The sequence below is a fragment of the Nerophis lumbriciformis genome, linkage group LG04, assembly GCF_033978685.3.
Source record: "Nerophis lumbriciformis linkage group LG04, RoL_Nlum_v2.1, whole genome shotgun sequence".
Lineage (NCBI taxonomy): Eukaryota > Metazoa > Chordata > Actinopteri > Syngnathiformes > Syngnathidae > Nerophis > Nerophis lumbriciformis.
Genome location: NC_084551.2, coordinates 37648648 through 37665000, shown reverse-complemented (window position 1 = coordinate 37665000; position 16353 = coordinate 37648648). Strand labels below are relative to the sequence as shown.

At 38.1% G+C, this 16353-nt stretch overlaps 1 protein-coding gene across 1 annotated transcript in view; it reads left to right on the top strand.

The window, feature by feature from the left end:
- Positions 1–16353, top strand: part of itga8 (integrin, alpha 8) — a 204019-nt gene that overhangs the window by 18635 nt on the left and 169031 nt on the right. Inside the window, exons 3-4 of the mRNA XM_061954587.2 lie at positions 8049–8149; positions 15252–15375. Of these exons, the coding sequence (XP_061810571.1) occupies positions 8049–8149; positions 15252–15375 (225 nt within the window). The remainder of the gene's footprint in view (positions 1–8048; positions 8150–15251; positions 15376–16353) is intronic.

The following is a 16353-nucleotide window of genomic DNA, read 5'->3' as shown; positions in this document are numbered from 1 at the left end:
CGGTAGAAAATGGATGGATGGGTTGGAATGTGGCCGTGTGAATGTTAGTCCAAATGTGAGGTCACAGACGTCAGGCCGTGCTATAATGGGGTTCTTCCACATCATACTTATGTTCTGAGAAGGGATGTTACAATCTGGGTTGTATGCTTTCGATTCAGATGCCAATCATCTATGAGAGAGATATCAGCTGATAATCATACCAGTCTAGGGTTGTACGGTATACCGGGATTAGTATAGTACCGCGATACTAATGAATCATATTCGGTACTATACCGCCTCTAAAAAGTACCGGTCATTGCTGGTTTAGGAGCAGACGAGCATGTTCGGCAGTGCACAATCACGGAGTACTTACAAGCAGACACAGTGTGTGGACAGAAAAGGGAGAACAGACACATGTTGCCTTGAAAACTAACGATAAATGTGAAGTTATAACACTGAAACGCCCTCAGGAAGAGGTGCTTTAAGACATGGCTATCTAGTTAGCGGCTAAAGTCCGTCGGCAATGTTTTAGCTACTTCTAAATCCCTAATCTTTGTCTCCATAGCGACAAATAAAGTAAGTTACTTACAAGTATCATCCCTGCAGGACGAGGAATAGCAAAATATTCTTCACTACACACCGTAGGTCCCCGGCGTCACCGCTTACGACGCAGTTCATGAATGTAAACAAATGCCATGTGTGGATCTACACCTGACATCCACTGTGATGATACCAAGTACAGGAGCGTATTTAGTCGATGCTACTATGATTACATCGATAATTTTTAGCATCACAAAATCTTCTTTAGTTTTTTTTTAATGTATATTATGTTTATAAACTCAGGTAATATGTCCCTGCACACATGAGGACTTTGAATATGACCAATGTATGATCCTGTAACGACTTGGTATCAGATTGATACCGAAATTTGTGGTATCATCTAAAACTAATGTAAAGTATCCAAACAACAGAAGAATAAGTGATTATTACATTTGAACAGAAGTGTAGATAGAACATGGTATTTTGGTATTGGGACAACACTATACCAGTCACATGTATTAATTGTAATTTGTTCACTTTATTTATGGTAAGTGATATTGACAGTGTAAAAATATCAAAACATCACTTAAGCTTGTACCTGTTTGAGCAAAACAAAGTACAAAAATCAATAGTGCACAATAACTCAACAAAATCAAAAACTACCTTCTATCTTTTCCTTATTTAAATTATTTGATTTTTGTCCTCATTGTCCTCCTGTCTCCAGGAAAGTATTCCCTGAGCTTGCAAATGCTAATAAAAACATTAAAAAAAAAGGATTTATCGACACCACCCATTTATGGATCCGCTCACCTCTTACATGTCGTGTACTGACTGTGACATTGCTAACACACCGACAGTTGTTGTAATTTACCCTTCTCAATTTACTTGTTAATTTACCAGTACTGTTAATTACTGCAGTTCCATTCTGTTGTCACGCGGTGCCATCTCTACTTCTTAAACTGTATTTCTTTGTGTTGTTTCAAGCTAGCTCAGCGGTTAGCTTAGCTATTAGCATGCCTGCTCCTGGTGTGTAACATATTTAGCCTCGTTCTCCAGTGATACTACTACTTAAGATACAAAGAAATGTGTTTTATTTGCCATAATTGATGTAATAGTAGTTTGGGGGAGTGGCTTCACACAGTGTATGGAGACACGTAACTAGGTGCTAGTTGGTTAGTCGAGGAACTTAAAATAAAAAAAAAACGTCAGCCAGAGAGGATTGACATTGTGCGGCATTAAAGGGCATTAATCGACATTGGTGATGTGGTCATGTACATACCCCGTTTCCATATGAGTTGAGAAATTGTGTTAGATGTAAATATGAACAAAATACACTGATTTGCAAATCATTTTCAACCCATATTCAGTTGAATATGCTACAAAGACAACATATTTGATGTTCAAACTGATAAACATTTTTTTTTTTTGCAAATAATCATTAACTTTAGAATTTGATGCCAGCAACACGTGACAAAGAAGTTGGGAAAGGTGGCAATAAATACTGATAAAATTGAGGAATGCTCATCAAACACTTATTTGGAACATCCTACAGGTGAACAGGCAAATTGGGAACAGGTGGGTGCCATGATTGGGTATAAAAGTAGATTCCATGAAATGCTCTGTCCTTCACAAACAAGGATGGGGCGAGGGTCACCACTTTGTCAACAAATGCGTGAGCAAATTGTTGAACAGTTTAAGAAAAACCTTTCTCAACCAGCTATTGCAAGGAATTTAGGGATTTCACCATCTAAGGTGCGTAATATCATCAAAGGGTTCAGAGAATCTGGAGAAATCACTGCACGTAAGCAGCTAAGCCTGTGACCTTCGATCTCTCAGGCTGTACTGCATCAACAAGCGACATCAGTGTGTAAAGGATATCACTGAAGGAACACTTCAGAAACCACTGTCAGTGACTACAGTTGGTCGCTACATCTGTAAGTGCAAGTTAAAACTCTCCTATGCAAGGCGAAAACCGTTTATCAACAACACCCAGAAATGCCGTCGGCTTCGCTGGGCCTGAGCTCATCTAAGATGGACTGATAGAAAGGGGAAAAGTTATCTGTGGTCTGACGAGTCCACATTTCAAATTGTTTTTGGAAACTGTGGATGTCGTGTCCTCCAGACCAAAGAGGAAAAGAACCATCCGGATTGTTATAAGCGCAAAGTTGAAAATCCAGCATATGTGATGGTATGGGGGTGTATTAGTGCCCAAGACATGGGTAACTTACACATCTGTGAAGGCGCCATAATGCTGAAAGGTACATACAGGTTTTGGAGCAACATATGTTGCCATCCAAGCAACGTTACCATGGACGCCCCTGCTTATTTCAGCAAGACCATGCCAAGCCACGTGTTACATCAACGTGGCTTCATAGTAAAAGAGTGCGGGTACTAGACTGGCCTGCCTGTAGTCCAGACCTTTCTCCCATTGAAAATGTGTGGCGCATTATGAAGCCTAAAATACCACAACCGAGACCCCCGGACTGTTGAACAACTTAAGCTGTACATCAAGCAAGAATGGGAAAGAATTCCACCTGAGAAGCTTAACAAATGTGTCTCTTCAATTCCCAAACGTTTATTGAGTGTTGTTAAAAGGAAAGGTCATGTAACACAGTGGTGAACATGCCCTTTCCCAACTACTTTGGCACGTGTTGCAGCCATGAAATCCCAAGTTAATTATTATTTGCAAAAAAAAAAAAAGTTTATGAGTTTGAACATCAAATATCTTGTTTTTGTAGTGCATTCAATTGAATATGGGTTGAAAAGAATTTGCAAATCATTGTAATCCGTTTATATTTACATCTAACACAATTTCCCAACTCATATGGAAACGGGGTTTGTACATTTTCACAAAAATCGTCTGATACTGATCGGTGGCCGATTGATTGGCACATCCCATATTCTGAGCGAAATTTCTATCAGTTGAAGGGAAACACCTGTTTGTGTTCAGGTCAAGTTTTCTTATTGAGTTTTACGACAGGGTGATTCTCCAAGGCCAATCTTTGCCGACATGCTGTGCCTACCACCTGTGACGAAAATGCAAACGTTTTAAATGACGATGTTCCGTTTCTCTAATATTTAATGTATGAATTTGAAATCAATCAAACAGGAGTTGACTGAAGTACGATCTGTGGAAATAGAAACCTTGATCAATTACCGATCAAGTAAAATGGCCACTTCCCACCGAAATGTCCATTTTCTTTTAGTTTGAGACATAGATTATTTAGACTTCATCAGAAAACCTGTCTTGATGTATGTTCCTGCTTGATTTTATGCTGACCGAATGAGTTAATGTTGTGGGCTATCTTATATATTTTTTAACTTCTGGGGGTCATTATTAGTTACATTTGGAGTTGTCGTTTTCAAACCCCATAAATATGTAATCAGGATGCACGCTCATACTAAATTTGGTGTGATTTTGGATATGTTACCGTTTTCTAAAGACACGACTGAAGCATCACATTGATAACAACAAATCATTATGTGGAAGGTCTAACAAACTGTGGTTAAACATAACTGATTAATAGCATCTTGAAGTAATTGAGGCATAATTGAGTGGACTATTTGGCAGCAACCAGCACAGGCACTGTTGGTTCAGTCTCAAAAAGTAAGGTTGTCAAATATTTCAAATCAATAATAAATTAATGGTCTCACTAGGGTTGGGCCATATGGCTGAAAACTGTATCACAATGTAATTGTGTATATCGGTCGATATTGTTCATTTCTCTTTTTTTTATGACCAGTGAAAAATAAGGACAACGAGAGACCACTCAACAATCAATGTAAACAAAATGTTAATTTAAATTAAACACTTTAAAAATAACCTCCTAAAATGAAGGTGCAAAAATAAGGAAAACGTAAGAAATGCTTAATAAAGTGTAACAAAATAGTGCAAAGTATGAACATGTAAAAATGGAGAAACCTGAGAAGAACTATTTCCTGCAGATTTAGTGCCAGGAAGGTGGTGTGGTTTTACCAGGCTTGGTGGGGTCGAGCTCCTTGCATAATTTACAGACCACATTGGTCAGTGATGGGCAAGCTACTTGGAAAACGTAGTAAGTTAAGCTACAAGTTACTCTTGAATAAATGTAGCTAAGCTACAGGGGAAACTATCCCTGGAGAATTGTATCAAGCTGCACTACAAGCTACACGGCAAAAGTAGCTTGCTACATCAAAGCTACATTTAAGGACATTTCTATCTATGGGCCCACATGTATGATATGAATGTTAATGTGACTGAGAGTGTACAAACAAACCCAATAAGGGTCCATTACTATTAACTATCTGTCATTTAGCTGGGGACACCCTACAACTACCTCTAGGGGACCCCGCACCCCACTGTGTGTATTTATTTTAGTTTGCCTTTTCTTTGGCCCACCCCTATTATGTTATTAATTTTCTCTACCAACAGTAAAAAAACAGCATCTACCTATATCTTGACAAAAAAAACAATGACTTGTGTGTTGTTTGGGAGCCGTTAATAATATTTCCATCCATCCATCCATTTTGTAGCGCTTGTCCCTTTCGGGGTCGCGGGGGGTTGCTGGAGCCTATCTCAGCTGCATTCGGGCGGTAGGCGGGGTACACCCTGGACAAGTCGCCACCTCATCGCAGGGCGTTAATAATATTTATGTGCAGTAAAACTTTTCATAAACTCAACTCACCTTAATGTGTGTTCTTAAATTTGTGTTGGACGTCTTAGATGAAGAGAGCAGTTATGATTTTGGTTTACAGAGCAAACAACTACAAAACCCGTTTCCATATGAGTTGGGAAATTGTGTTAGATGTAAATATAAACGGAATACAATGATTTGCAAATCATTTTCAACCCATATTCAGTTGAATATGCTACAAAGACAACATATTTGATGTTCAAACTCATAAACTTTTTTTCTTTTTTGCAAATAATAATTAACTTAGAATTTCATGGCTGCAACACGTGCCAAAGTAGTAGGGAAAGGGCATGTTCACCACTGTGTTACATGGCCTTTCCTTTTAAAAACACTCAGTAAACATTTGGGAACTGAGGAGACACATTTTTTAAGCTTCTCAGGTGGAATTCTTTCCCATTTTTGCTTGATGTACAGCTTAAGTTGTTCAACAGTCCGGGGTCTCGGTTGTGGTATTTTAGGCTTCATATTGCGCCACACATTTTCAATGGGAGATAGGTCTGGACTACAGGCAGGCCAGTCTAGTACCCGCACTCTTTTACTATGAAGCCACGTTGATGTAACACGTGGCTTGGCATTGTCTTGCTGAAATAAGCAGGGGCGTCCATGGTAACGTTGCTTGGATGGCAACATATGTTGCTCCAAAACCTGTATGTACCTTTCAGCATTAATGGCACCTTCACAGATGTGTAAGTTACCCATGTCTTGGGCACTAATAAACCCCCATACCATCACAGATGCTGGCTTTTCAACTTTGCGCCTAAAGCAATCCGGATGGTTCTTTTCCTCTTTGGTCCGGAGGACACGACGTCCACAGTTTCTAAAAACAATTTGAAATGTGGACTCGTCAGACCACAGAACACTTTTCCACTTTGTATCAGCCCAGCGAAGCCAACGGCGATTTTGGGTGTTGTTGATAAACGGTTTTTGCCTTGCATAGGAGAGTTTTAACTTGCACTTACAGATGTAGCGACCAACTGTAGTTACTGACAGTGAGTTTCTGAAGTGTTCCTGAGCCCATGTGGTGATATCCTTTACACACTGATGTCGCTTGTTGATGCAGTACAGCCTGAGGGATCGAAGGTCACGGGTTTAGCTGCTTACGTGCAGTGATTTCTCCAGATTCTCTGAACCCTTTGATGATATTACGGACCATAGATGGTGAAATCCCTAAATTCCTTGCAATAGCTGGTTGAAAAAGGTGTTTCTTAAACCGTTCAACAATTTGCTCACGCATTTGTTGACAAAGTGGTGACCCTCGCCCCATCCTTGTTTGTGAATGACTGAGCATTCCATGGAATCTACTTTTATACCCAATCATGGCACCCACCTGTTCCCAATTTGCTTGTTCACCTGTGGGATGTTCCAAATAAGTGTTTGATGAGCATTCCTCAACTTTATCAGTATTTATTGCCACCTTTCCAAACTTCTTTGTCACGTGTTGCTGGCATCAAATTCTAAAGTTAATGATTATTTAAAAAAAAAAAAAAAAGTTTATCAGTTTGAACATCAAATATGTTGTCTTTGTAGCATATTCAACTGAATATGGGTTGAAAATGATTTGCAAATCATTGTATTCCGTTTATATTTACATCTAACACAATTTCCCAACTTATATGGAAACGGGGTTTGTAAAAACTAATGTTTTGGGCATTGTTTTTGTCTAAATATGGCCAAGGACACACATTATTGTGGGTTTCCTGCACGTCATCTTCATCACTAAAGAAAAAATCGAATCTGCAGGAAGTAATTCCTCTGCCATTTTCAAGTATGTTTTTTTTATTTTTTGAGTCAGCTTGAAGCGTCCCTCTTTCTCCAACTCTCTCGTTGTCATGAGACGTGCGTGCTTGACTATTACGATTTTGCTTACTGGTTTCGATGACTCGCCTTATCGTGCCTCTGATTGGCCAATCTGTGATGTTCCAACCTAACCTTAGCCAATTGTGACTCATCATACGAACACCAACCAATCATCATGGATTTTCTTCGTATGTATGGATGTTCTCATTCATCCAGGTCATTGTATTTTCTCCATATTTTTTTCAGTAATTGGTCTGACTACGGTCCGTTTAAAAAAAATCCATACTGTCGAGGAGACTTCTACTGTTTTATCCACAATTTATTTGCTCTCTCCATCACTCATTTTTACTTTCTCTTCTCACTCCATGCTAAGAATCAACCGCGAGACAACAAGATGGCGCCATCAAACATGACAGTTAATACTGTTCCCTGATTAGCTGTTAGCATGTGATTCCCACTGATCAGTGATCACTTCCTCCGTTGCTCGGTTACCAGAGGGCGAGTGCCTTTGTTCATTCAACCAACGTTGCTTTGCAGCTTCCGCTGCAAAGAAATACCAAATGTTTTATTGAACGCATTTTTTTATGTATATCGATTGCGTGTCCATCACGATATATATTGGTATCGTTTAATCTCCAAGCCCTACCTCTCACCATATTCAGTCATTCTTTGGAGCCTTACAAGTGCACATATGTGTGTGAACACGTGTTAAAGAACATTTAAAGACACATGCAGCTGCTATAACATTGGGAAATACCTACACATCAATTCTAACACAATCTAATTGGACCAACAAGGAGATCTTTGTAATGTATCTGTTTGTGGATAAGTCTTTATAGGGCTGTTATATATTATGGGACCAGCTTGTGCTATTAAAAACAATATCCTGACAAATGTCTGTCTATGGGAAGCAAATGGTGTTTTGATGTTTGTTATTGACTGTTTTTTTTCAAGGTCAAATGCTTTCCATCCTGTCAGACTTCAAGCAGTGCCAAAGACAACGCATTGTAATTTTTATTCCTCTTTTTGCTGATTCTGTGGTCACATGCTTCCCTCCAGATAACCGCATGGTGAAGGTAAATGGCAGCAGGGAGCCTTTGGAGTTTAAGGCCCACCAGTGGTTTGGAGCATCAGTCAGGACACACAAAGGCAAAGTTGTGGTGAGCAATAATTCATCTGTTTGAGTATATTTTAAACCTTATTTAGTCAGTGCATGTTCATGTATTAATATACATTTTTTGTTTTGATATCATTAATGCAATTCTTTAAAGCACGGTTGGCGCCTGGTGTAAACTCACCAAAAGAATGTGCACAACGACGTGTAACTTACGGAATGCTACAGGAAGAGCCCAGCAAAAGTTTGAGTCCAAACAATCCAGAAAGGCAACGACAACATGGTCGTAAACACACGTTGCATAGCAAAAAACATGTGCAAAGATTGAATGATGAGCAAACACTACAGCGCAACTTAAAAAGTGCTGATTACTATCCATACACATCTGATTAAGAGTTCCAAAACAGGAAATGGAGCCTGACAAAATATTACACAACAGAAAACATGACTTAAGTCCTAAACGTTATTATACTACACACTGTAAAAAAAAAAATTCTGTAAAAAAACGGTCTTCTACTGGCAGCTACGGCTGCCAAACGAAAACCATAAAATTAAAGTAAAACATTGTAAACCAAATAATGATCAAAAACATTATATTTACAGACATTTTCATGAAACGTTTTGCGGAAAAATATCGTAATTTTACAGATTTTTACTAAATTATTAAGATCAACCACCTTTAATAAAGTGACGATGCAAACAGTTCTGCAGAAAAATACCTTTATTCTACAGCATGAGTGTCGAACTCTGGCCCGCCGTGTAATTTCACTTGGCCCTTGAGGCGATATCAAATTAACACTAAAGTTGGCCCGCCTATCCTCCCGGGAGTCTTCCAAACGCCAGCCAGCCAGCCCAACGAGTGCTGGCCCAGTCACATAACATGTGCGGCTTCTGCACGCACACACATTAGAATGTGACGCATACTTCATCAACAGCGATACAGGTTACACTGAGGGTAGCCGAATAAAAAACTTTAACACTGTTAGAAATATACGCCACACTGTGAATCCACACCAAATCAGAACCCTTTGCAGCACTAACTCTTCCGGGACGCTACAAGGTGTGTGTGTGGGGGGAGGTTTTGTTGGTAACGGGGGTGTATTTTGTAGCGTCCCGGAAGAATTAGTGCTGCAAAGGATTCTGGGTATTTGTTCTGTTGTGTTTATGTTGTGTTACGGTGCATATGTTCTCCCGAAATGTGTTTGTCATTCTTGTTTGGTGTGGATTCACAGTGTGGCCTATATTTCTAACTGTCTTAAAGTATTTTATACTGGCACCCTCAGTGTAACCTGTATCGCTGTTGATGAAGTAGGCTTTGCATTCGCTCGTGTGTGCGTACAGAAGCCGCACATTTCTTGTGACTGGGTCTGAACGATGTTCGAATGGATGAAAAGCGGACGTGACGATAGCTCGTAGAGTACGTTAAAGGTTAATTTGTTCAACCTTGGCCCGCGGCTTTGTTCAGTTTTAAATTTTGGCCCACTCTGTATTTGAGTTTGACACCCCTGTGTTAGATTGTTAGTATGGACATAGATTTTTATACAACAAGCTACATATTTAATGAACGATAATTACTGTAATTTTACATGAATTGAAAGTAATTAAACAAAACAGAAAATGCTATGTATAATTGGTATTTTTCTGTAAAAAAAAATAGAAATATACATAGTTTGTCATTACTGGCATATTACTTAAAATAACAGGCAGATTGTTTATTTACAGATAATGTCTTCAATTCTACAGTTTTATAAACTATTTAAAAAAAATAGAAAAATTACAGTTGAAATTTAGAGTAAATTAACCATAAAAATAGGATATATTTTTTACAGTGCAGTATATCAATGCTACTCAATGATTATGTGTTTTGCACACTAAACATCTGTCCTGTCCAGCCACTTTAGTAAATGTTTGGGTCGAATTTTTTTTAATTTTTTAACAATTTTCTTTTAGGGAATATAGACATTTATTAAAGCCGTTTCTGTATTTTATGGAGAAATGTAGTTAATCATAGAACTAGCACCCAATGATATTAAAAAAAAGTGTTGATTTTGAATTGAAAATCGGTTCTGAATGGAATCGTTACCCCCATGAATCAAATTTATTCGAATCACGTGGTGCCCAAAGATTCACAGCCCTAATAAATAGTATCATTTGTCTATAAAATTGTTATAAGTACACCTCTGCATAACATTGTATTCTTATTACCATTGAAGAAAAATATACAAATAAATAAATATATATATATAAACTTATAACAAATAATACGTTTATTAATATTGTTTTTTAGTCTGTATCAGAAAATATTTGAACTGCATCAATTTGCCTGAAATTCCAAAAATAATTAAATCCTCATTTAAGCTATTAAAAAAAATGTGACTGACTTGAAAAATGTCATACTGGAAAATGAAAATAAATAAACTCAATAAACAATAATTAATTAAAATTCATAAGAAATGTTAACTCAGGAGCACAATATATAAAACACCTTAAACTACAAAACAACAATTAAAGCTGAAAGCAGTGTTAAACGGGCCCCCGTTACACCATGGGGTTAACGCGAGACACTTGCGGTCACATCTTTCCTAAAGCCCTGACCCACCACCAAAAATTTCAGGAAGATCGGAGCATTTGAAAGGAAGTTATGACTATTGTATTTTTACACCACAAGGGGGCGATATTGGCGCCACTACAATGCTGCCGTCGCATCACACCCAATACTGTAATTCACCATAATAATGGTGCAGCAGTCATCATGCAGTTACGTCCCATCCGGCATCCCGACTTACCATCAAAAATTTCAGAGATTGGAGCATGTGTGAGAAAATTATGACTGTTATATGCTTTCACCTCAAGGGGGCAATGTTGGCACCACTTCAGTAAGGCAGTTGCATCCCACCCAATACTCCGACCCACCTTAAAAAATGTCAGGAAGATCGGAGCATGTATATGGAAGTTATTAGTGTTATAGTTTTTCACCACCAGGGGCTGATAATGGCGCCACAGTTGTCTTTTGATTGATTGATTGATTGAGACTTTTATTAGTAGATTGCACAGTACAGTACATATTCCGTACAATTGACCACTAAATGGTAACACCCGAATAAGTATTACAACTTGTTAAGGTCGGGGTGCACTTGTCAAGCAGTTGAGTCCCACCCAACACCCGACCAACCATTAAATATTTCAGATTGGTGCATGTGTTAAGAAGTTTGGGCCCTTGCGATGCTCTGCATGTTCCTGCGGGGCTTGTTCTAGTGCAGAGTTTTTTGGATTTAACTAAAATGAGTAAGTCCGGGTTAATGGCTACAATGAGCACATTGTGAAGTGAAGTGAAGTGAATTATATTTATATAGCGCTTTTCTCTAGTGACCCAAAGTGCTTTACATAGTGAAAACCCAATATCTAAGTTACATTTAAACCAGTGTGGGTGGCACTGGGAGCAGGTGGGTAAAGTGTCTTGCCCAAGGACACAACGGCAGTGACTAGGATGGCGGAAGCGGGGATTGAACTTGGAACCCTCAAGTTGCTGGCACGGCCACTCTACCAACCGAGCTATATCGCCCCTGTGCAGTGCACAGCTTTTCAAAGTGGAGTTTGAAGCATGATAGTGATGAAGCAGTTTCGCACCCCGTAAGGTCCCGCCCCACTATTTGAGAACCGCTGTTTATGGTGTGTAGTATGGGTGGTAAAACATATCAATGTGGCAGAATATTGCTGTACTTTATAATATATACAATACATTAGGGGTTTAACAATTGATGGAACACAAGGAGAAACATTTAATGAGAAAGAAACAAATAGAAGAGATGGCTGAAGGAGGCTATGGAAATTAGGAAGCGAGGGATGAGGGATGAGAGATGAGGGGGTATACATGCTTCCCCATACCTGGGACGCTGTCTTTCATTGGCGACGCCAGGGAGGAGAACAGAGACTGTATGGCCAGATAGGGGAATTTTATTTATAAGGTAAATCTACTGCTAAATGTTAGTTATTGTACTTTTATTGAAAATTGCTTCAATGTTTCCTCTTGTTTCTTCAACCTGAAGTGTTGGTTGCACTTTATTCAAATAAGATGTGAATGCATTGGCCATTAACTGTTGTTTACTTGCTTGTTTGTATCCATAGTTCATTTATACATAAATCCCTTACAAGAAATAACAGGAATATAGGAAACTTCATCTGCATTGTCTTGTATCCAGTATTTATTTCACAGTCACACTGCTTGATTTTTATTTTTATTTTTTTGCTAATAAGTTACTGAATCGATCTCAACTCACCAAATTGTTTCGTATCGTATCGTTCTAAAAAATGTCTTCCCTCAATCGAATCGCCAACCACAAAAAGCGAATCGTTAAAATTAATTACCGTATTTTTCGGACTATAAGTCGCAGTTTTTTTCATAGTTTGGCCGGGGGTGCGACTTATACTCAGGAGCGACTTATGCGTGAAATTATTAACACATTACCGTAAAATATCAAATCATATTATTTAGCTCATTCATGTAAGAGACTCGACGTATAAGATTTCATGGGATTTAGCGATTAGAAGTGACAGATTGTTTGGTAAACGTATAGCATGTTCTATATGTTATAGTTGTTTGAATGACTCTTACCATAATATGTTACGTTAACATACCAGGCACGTTCTCAGTTGGTTATTTATGCCTCATATAACGTACACTTATTCAGCCTGTTGTTCACTATTCTTTATTTATTTTAAATTGCCTTTCAAATATCTATTCTTGGTGTTGAGTTTTATCAAATAAATTTCCCCCAAAAATGCGACTTATACTCCAGTGCGACTTATATATGTTTTTCCTTCTTTATTATGTATTTTCGGCCGGTGCGACTTATACTCCGGAGCGACTTATACTCCGAAAAATACGGTAGTATACCCCTAATATACATAATATATACAGTACAGGCCAAAAGTTTGGACACACCTTCTCATTCAATGTGTTTTCTTTATTTTCATGTCTATTTACATTGTAGATTGTCACTGAAGGCCTCACAACTATGAATGAACACATGTGGAGTTATGTACTTATAAAAAAGGTGAAGTAACTGAAAACATGTTTTATGTTTTAGTTTCTTCAAAATAGCCACCCTTTGCTCTGATTAGTTTTTCGCACACTTTTGGCATACTCTCGATGAGCTTCAAGAGGTTGTCACCTGAAATGGTTTTCACTTCACAGGTGTGCTTGAAGCTCATTGAGAGAACGCCAAGAGTGTGCAAAGCAGTAATCAGAGCAGAGGGTGGTAATTTTGAAGAAACTAGAATACAAAACATGTTTTCAATTATTGCAAGAAATGTAATCCCCTTTCAGCACACACATTGAATGGATCTGAATTACATTATTTTTGACTGACTTTGTCCAATTAATTATTATTATCATCAAGCACATACAGTATGTATAACTTGTATTTTAAGGTGCATTTTAAATGTATGAAACTAGAAGAATATTGAAATATATCACAATATCGCAATTCTGTATTGTATCGCGTGACTCAAACATTGTGACACGTATGGTGAAGTCCTTGCCAATCCAAGCATGTTGGATAATGAGAGTTTTAATTACATTTGAAACTGTTGATGAACATACACTATGTTAAATATGTGCAAGTCTGTCAACTCATGTATCTTTCTATTCGTACAATACAGTGAAAATGGACATACATTGTTGCAAATGCTGATTAATCAAGATTACTTATTCAAAGGCTGTTTGCAACCTTTATGCCAATACCTAAAGGGCTTTAACTTTCCAAAGAATTGTAATTAGCATTATATCCTGCCCTCTTGCAGCTTTTAGCACATAATGACGCATTAGCTACTAACGTTAGCTATCATTAAATATATGTTCTATCATAACAACAACATGACTGCAAATTGTTTGTAGATTCCCTTCGACTGCTTTTGTGTATGTGCACACGTTCCCTGCGTGTAAGTGTGTACGAGATAGCTGTGAGTGGGCATTTTTTATTCAGGATAATTAGTAATTGTGAAAAATATAGACCCTCTAAAGCAGGGGTCGGCAACTCAAAACGTTGAAAGAGCCATATTGGACCAAAAATACAAAAAACAAATCTGTCTGCAGCCGCAATAAATGAAAAGCATTATATAAGTGTTATAATGAAGGCAACACATGACGTAAGTGTCTATATTAGCTATAATAGCCTACTATCAAAATGACTATGTGTCGCAGACTGAAGCAAATCTTCGTTGACAGAAATGTTAACATGTAATATTTATTCTACACATTTTTACAACATTAGAAACAATTAGTAAATCAGAGGCTACTCAGAAGGTGAGATAACTCCTGATTATTACTGGCTTTTAATGACCAAAGGTATAGATGTGTGTGTCCAAGTTAAAGGATACGGCAGGCTGTCTTCTTTTAATAGATTTATTACAATCTTTTGCAAGCAAGTTGGCCTAGTGGTTAGAGTGTTCGCCCTGAGATCAGTAGGTTGTGAGTTCAAACCCCGACCGAGTCATACCAAAGACTATAAAAATGGGACCCATTACCTCCCTGCTTGGCACTCAGCATCAAGGTTTGGAATTGGGGGTTAAATCAGCAAAAATGATTTCCGGGCACGGCCACCGCTGCTGCCCACTGCTCCCCTCACCTCCCAGGGGGTGATCAAGGGTGATGGGTCAAAAGCAGAGAATAATTTCGCCACACCTAGTGTGTGTGTGGCAATCATTGGTACTTTAACTTTTTAACTTAGTAGGACAAAACGATGTTCACCAAATACTCTCATCAATGAAGCATACAAACAAACATATTAAACAGTGGGCTTTCTAACAATTAGGAAGGTTTGTGTCATGTTTGTCCTCAAACAAAAAACATACTAAAACAAAATAATTATTTTCCCCCATCTTTTTCCATTTTCAATCCTTTTTAAAAAATGCTCCAGGAAGCCACTAGAGTGGTACTAAAGGCAAGAGCAGCGGGTTGCTGACCCCCGCTCTAAAGAAGAAGAATCTGTTATTTTAAGACACTAATGGTAACATAAAATAGCCGGTGGTGTTTTTGTTTTTATAATTACTGCATGTAAACTATATCAGTTTATTGCTGCCGCCCCTTTCCTGTTTTTGAGTTTCTTTTTGAGTCTGTGCCGGAGACTAAACTGTGATTGATTGTGCAGGCATGCGCTCCTCTCTACCACTGGCGCACTGTGAAGCTGAGCGGGGAAAAGGATCCGGTCGGTACCTGCTATGTCGCCGTCCAGAACTTCAGTGCCTACGCGGAATACTCGCCATGTCGGACCAGTGAGTCACTCTTTAGCGCCGCCTCTACTTCCTCTTGCACTTGCTCTTTTGTTACTTTTCTGCTTCTGTCAATATGAACACAAAGACTGTTTTTTTGTTCTTTTGCATGACCAAAATACCCAGTACAGAACTTGTATATGAGACATCATGGAGTGAATGCTGACGGATGAATGAATGACACTTGCACAATTCCGGCATTTGTTAACCGATTCAAACAGTTCCACCATCAACACATTGCACTCATCCTAGACATTCAAACTAACAATTTTCCTAGGTGCACACATTCTATATATTTTGTATACTAGAAAAAAATCCAGAATATTTCTCGCTTTTCCGTCACACTTAGTCACTAGTGGTGTGGGAAAAAATCGATTCGAATTCAAATCGCGATTCTCACGTTGTACGATTCAGTATCGATTCTCATTTTTCAAAAATTGCCCTTATGTGGGCTTTGTACCGAGGATGTCGTTGTGGCTTGTGCAGCCCTTTGAGACACTTGTGATTTAGGGCTATATAAATAAACATTGATTGATTGATTGAAAAATCTATTTTTATTTTTATTTATTTATTTTTTAATTTAAAAAAAAAAATTGTATTATTCAATCCAACAAAATAATACAAAGCAATACCATAACAATGCAATCCAATTCCAAAACCAAACCCGACCCAGCAACACTCAGAACTGCAATAAACAGAGCAATTGAGAGGAAACACAAACACGACACAGAACAATCCAAAAATGAATATTATCAACAACAGTATCAATATTAGTAACAATTTCAACATAGCAGTGATTAAAAATCCCTCATTGACATTATCATTAGACATTTATAAAAAAAAAAAATTATTAAAAAAAAGAACAATAGTGTCACAGTGGCTTACACTTGCATCACATCTCATAAGCTTGACAACACACTGTGTCCAATATTTTCACAAAGATAAAATAAGTCATATTTTTGGTTCATTTAATAGTTAAAA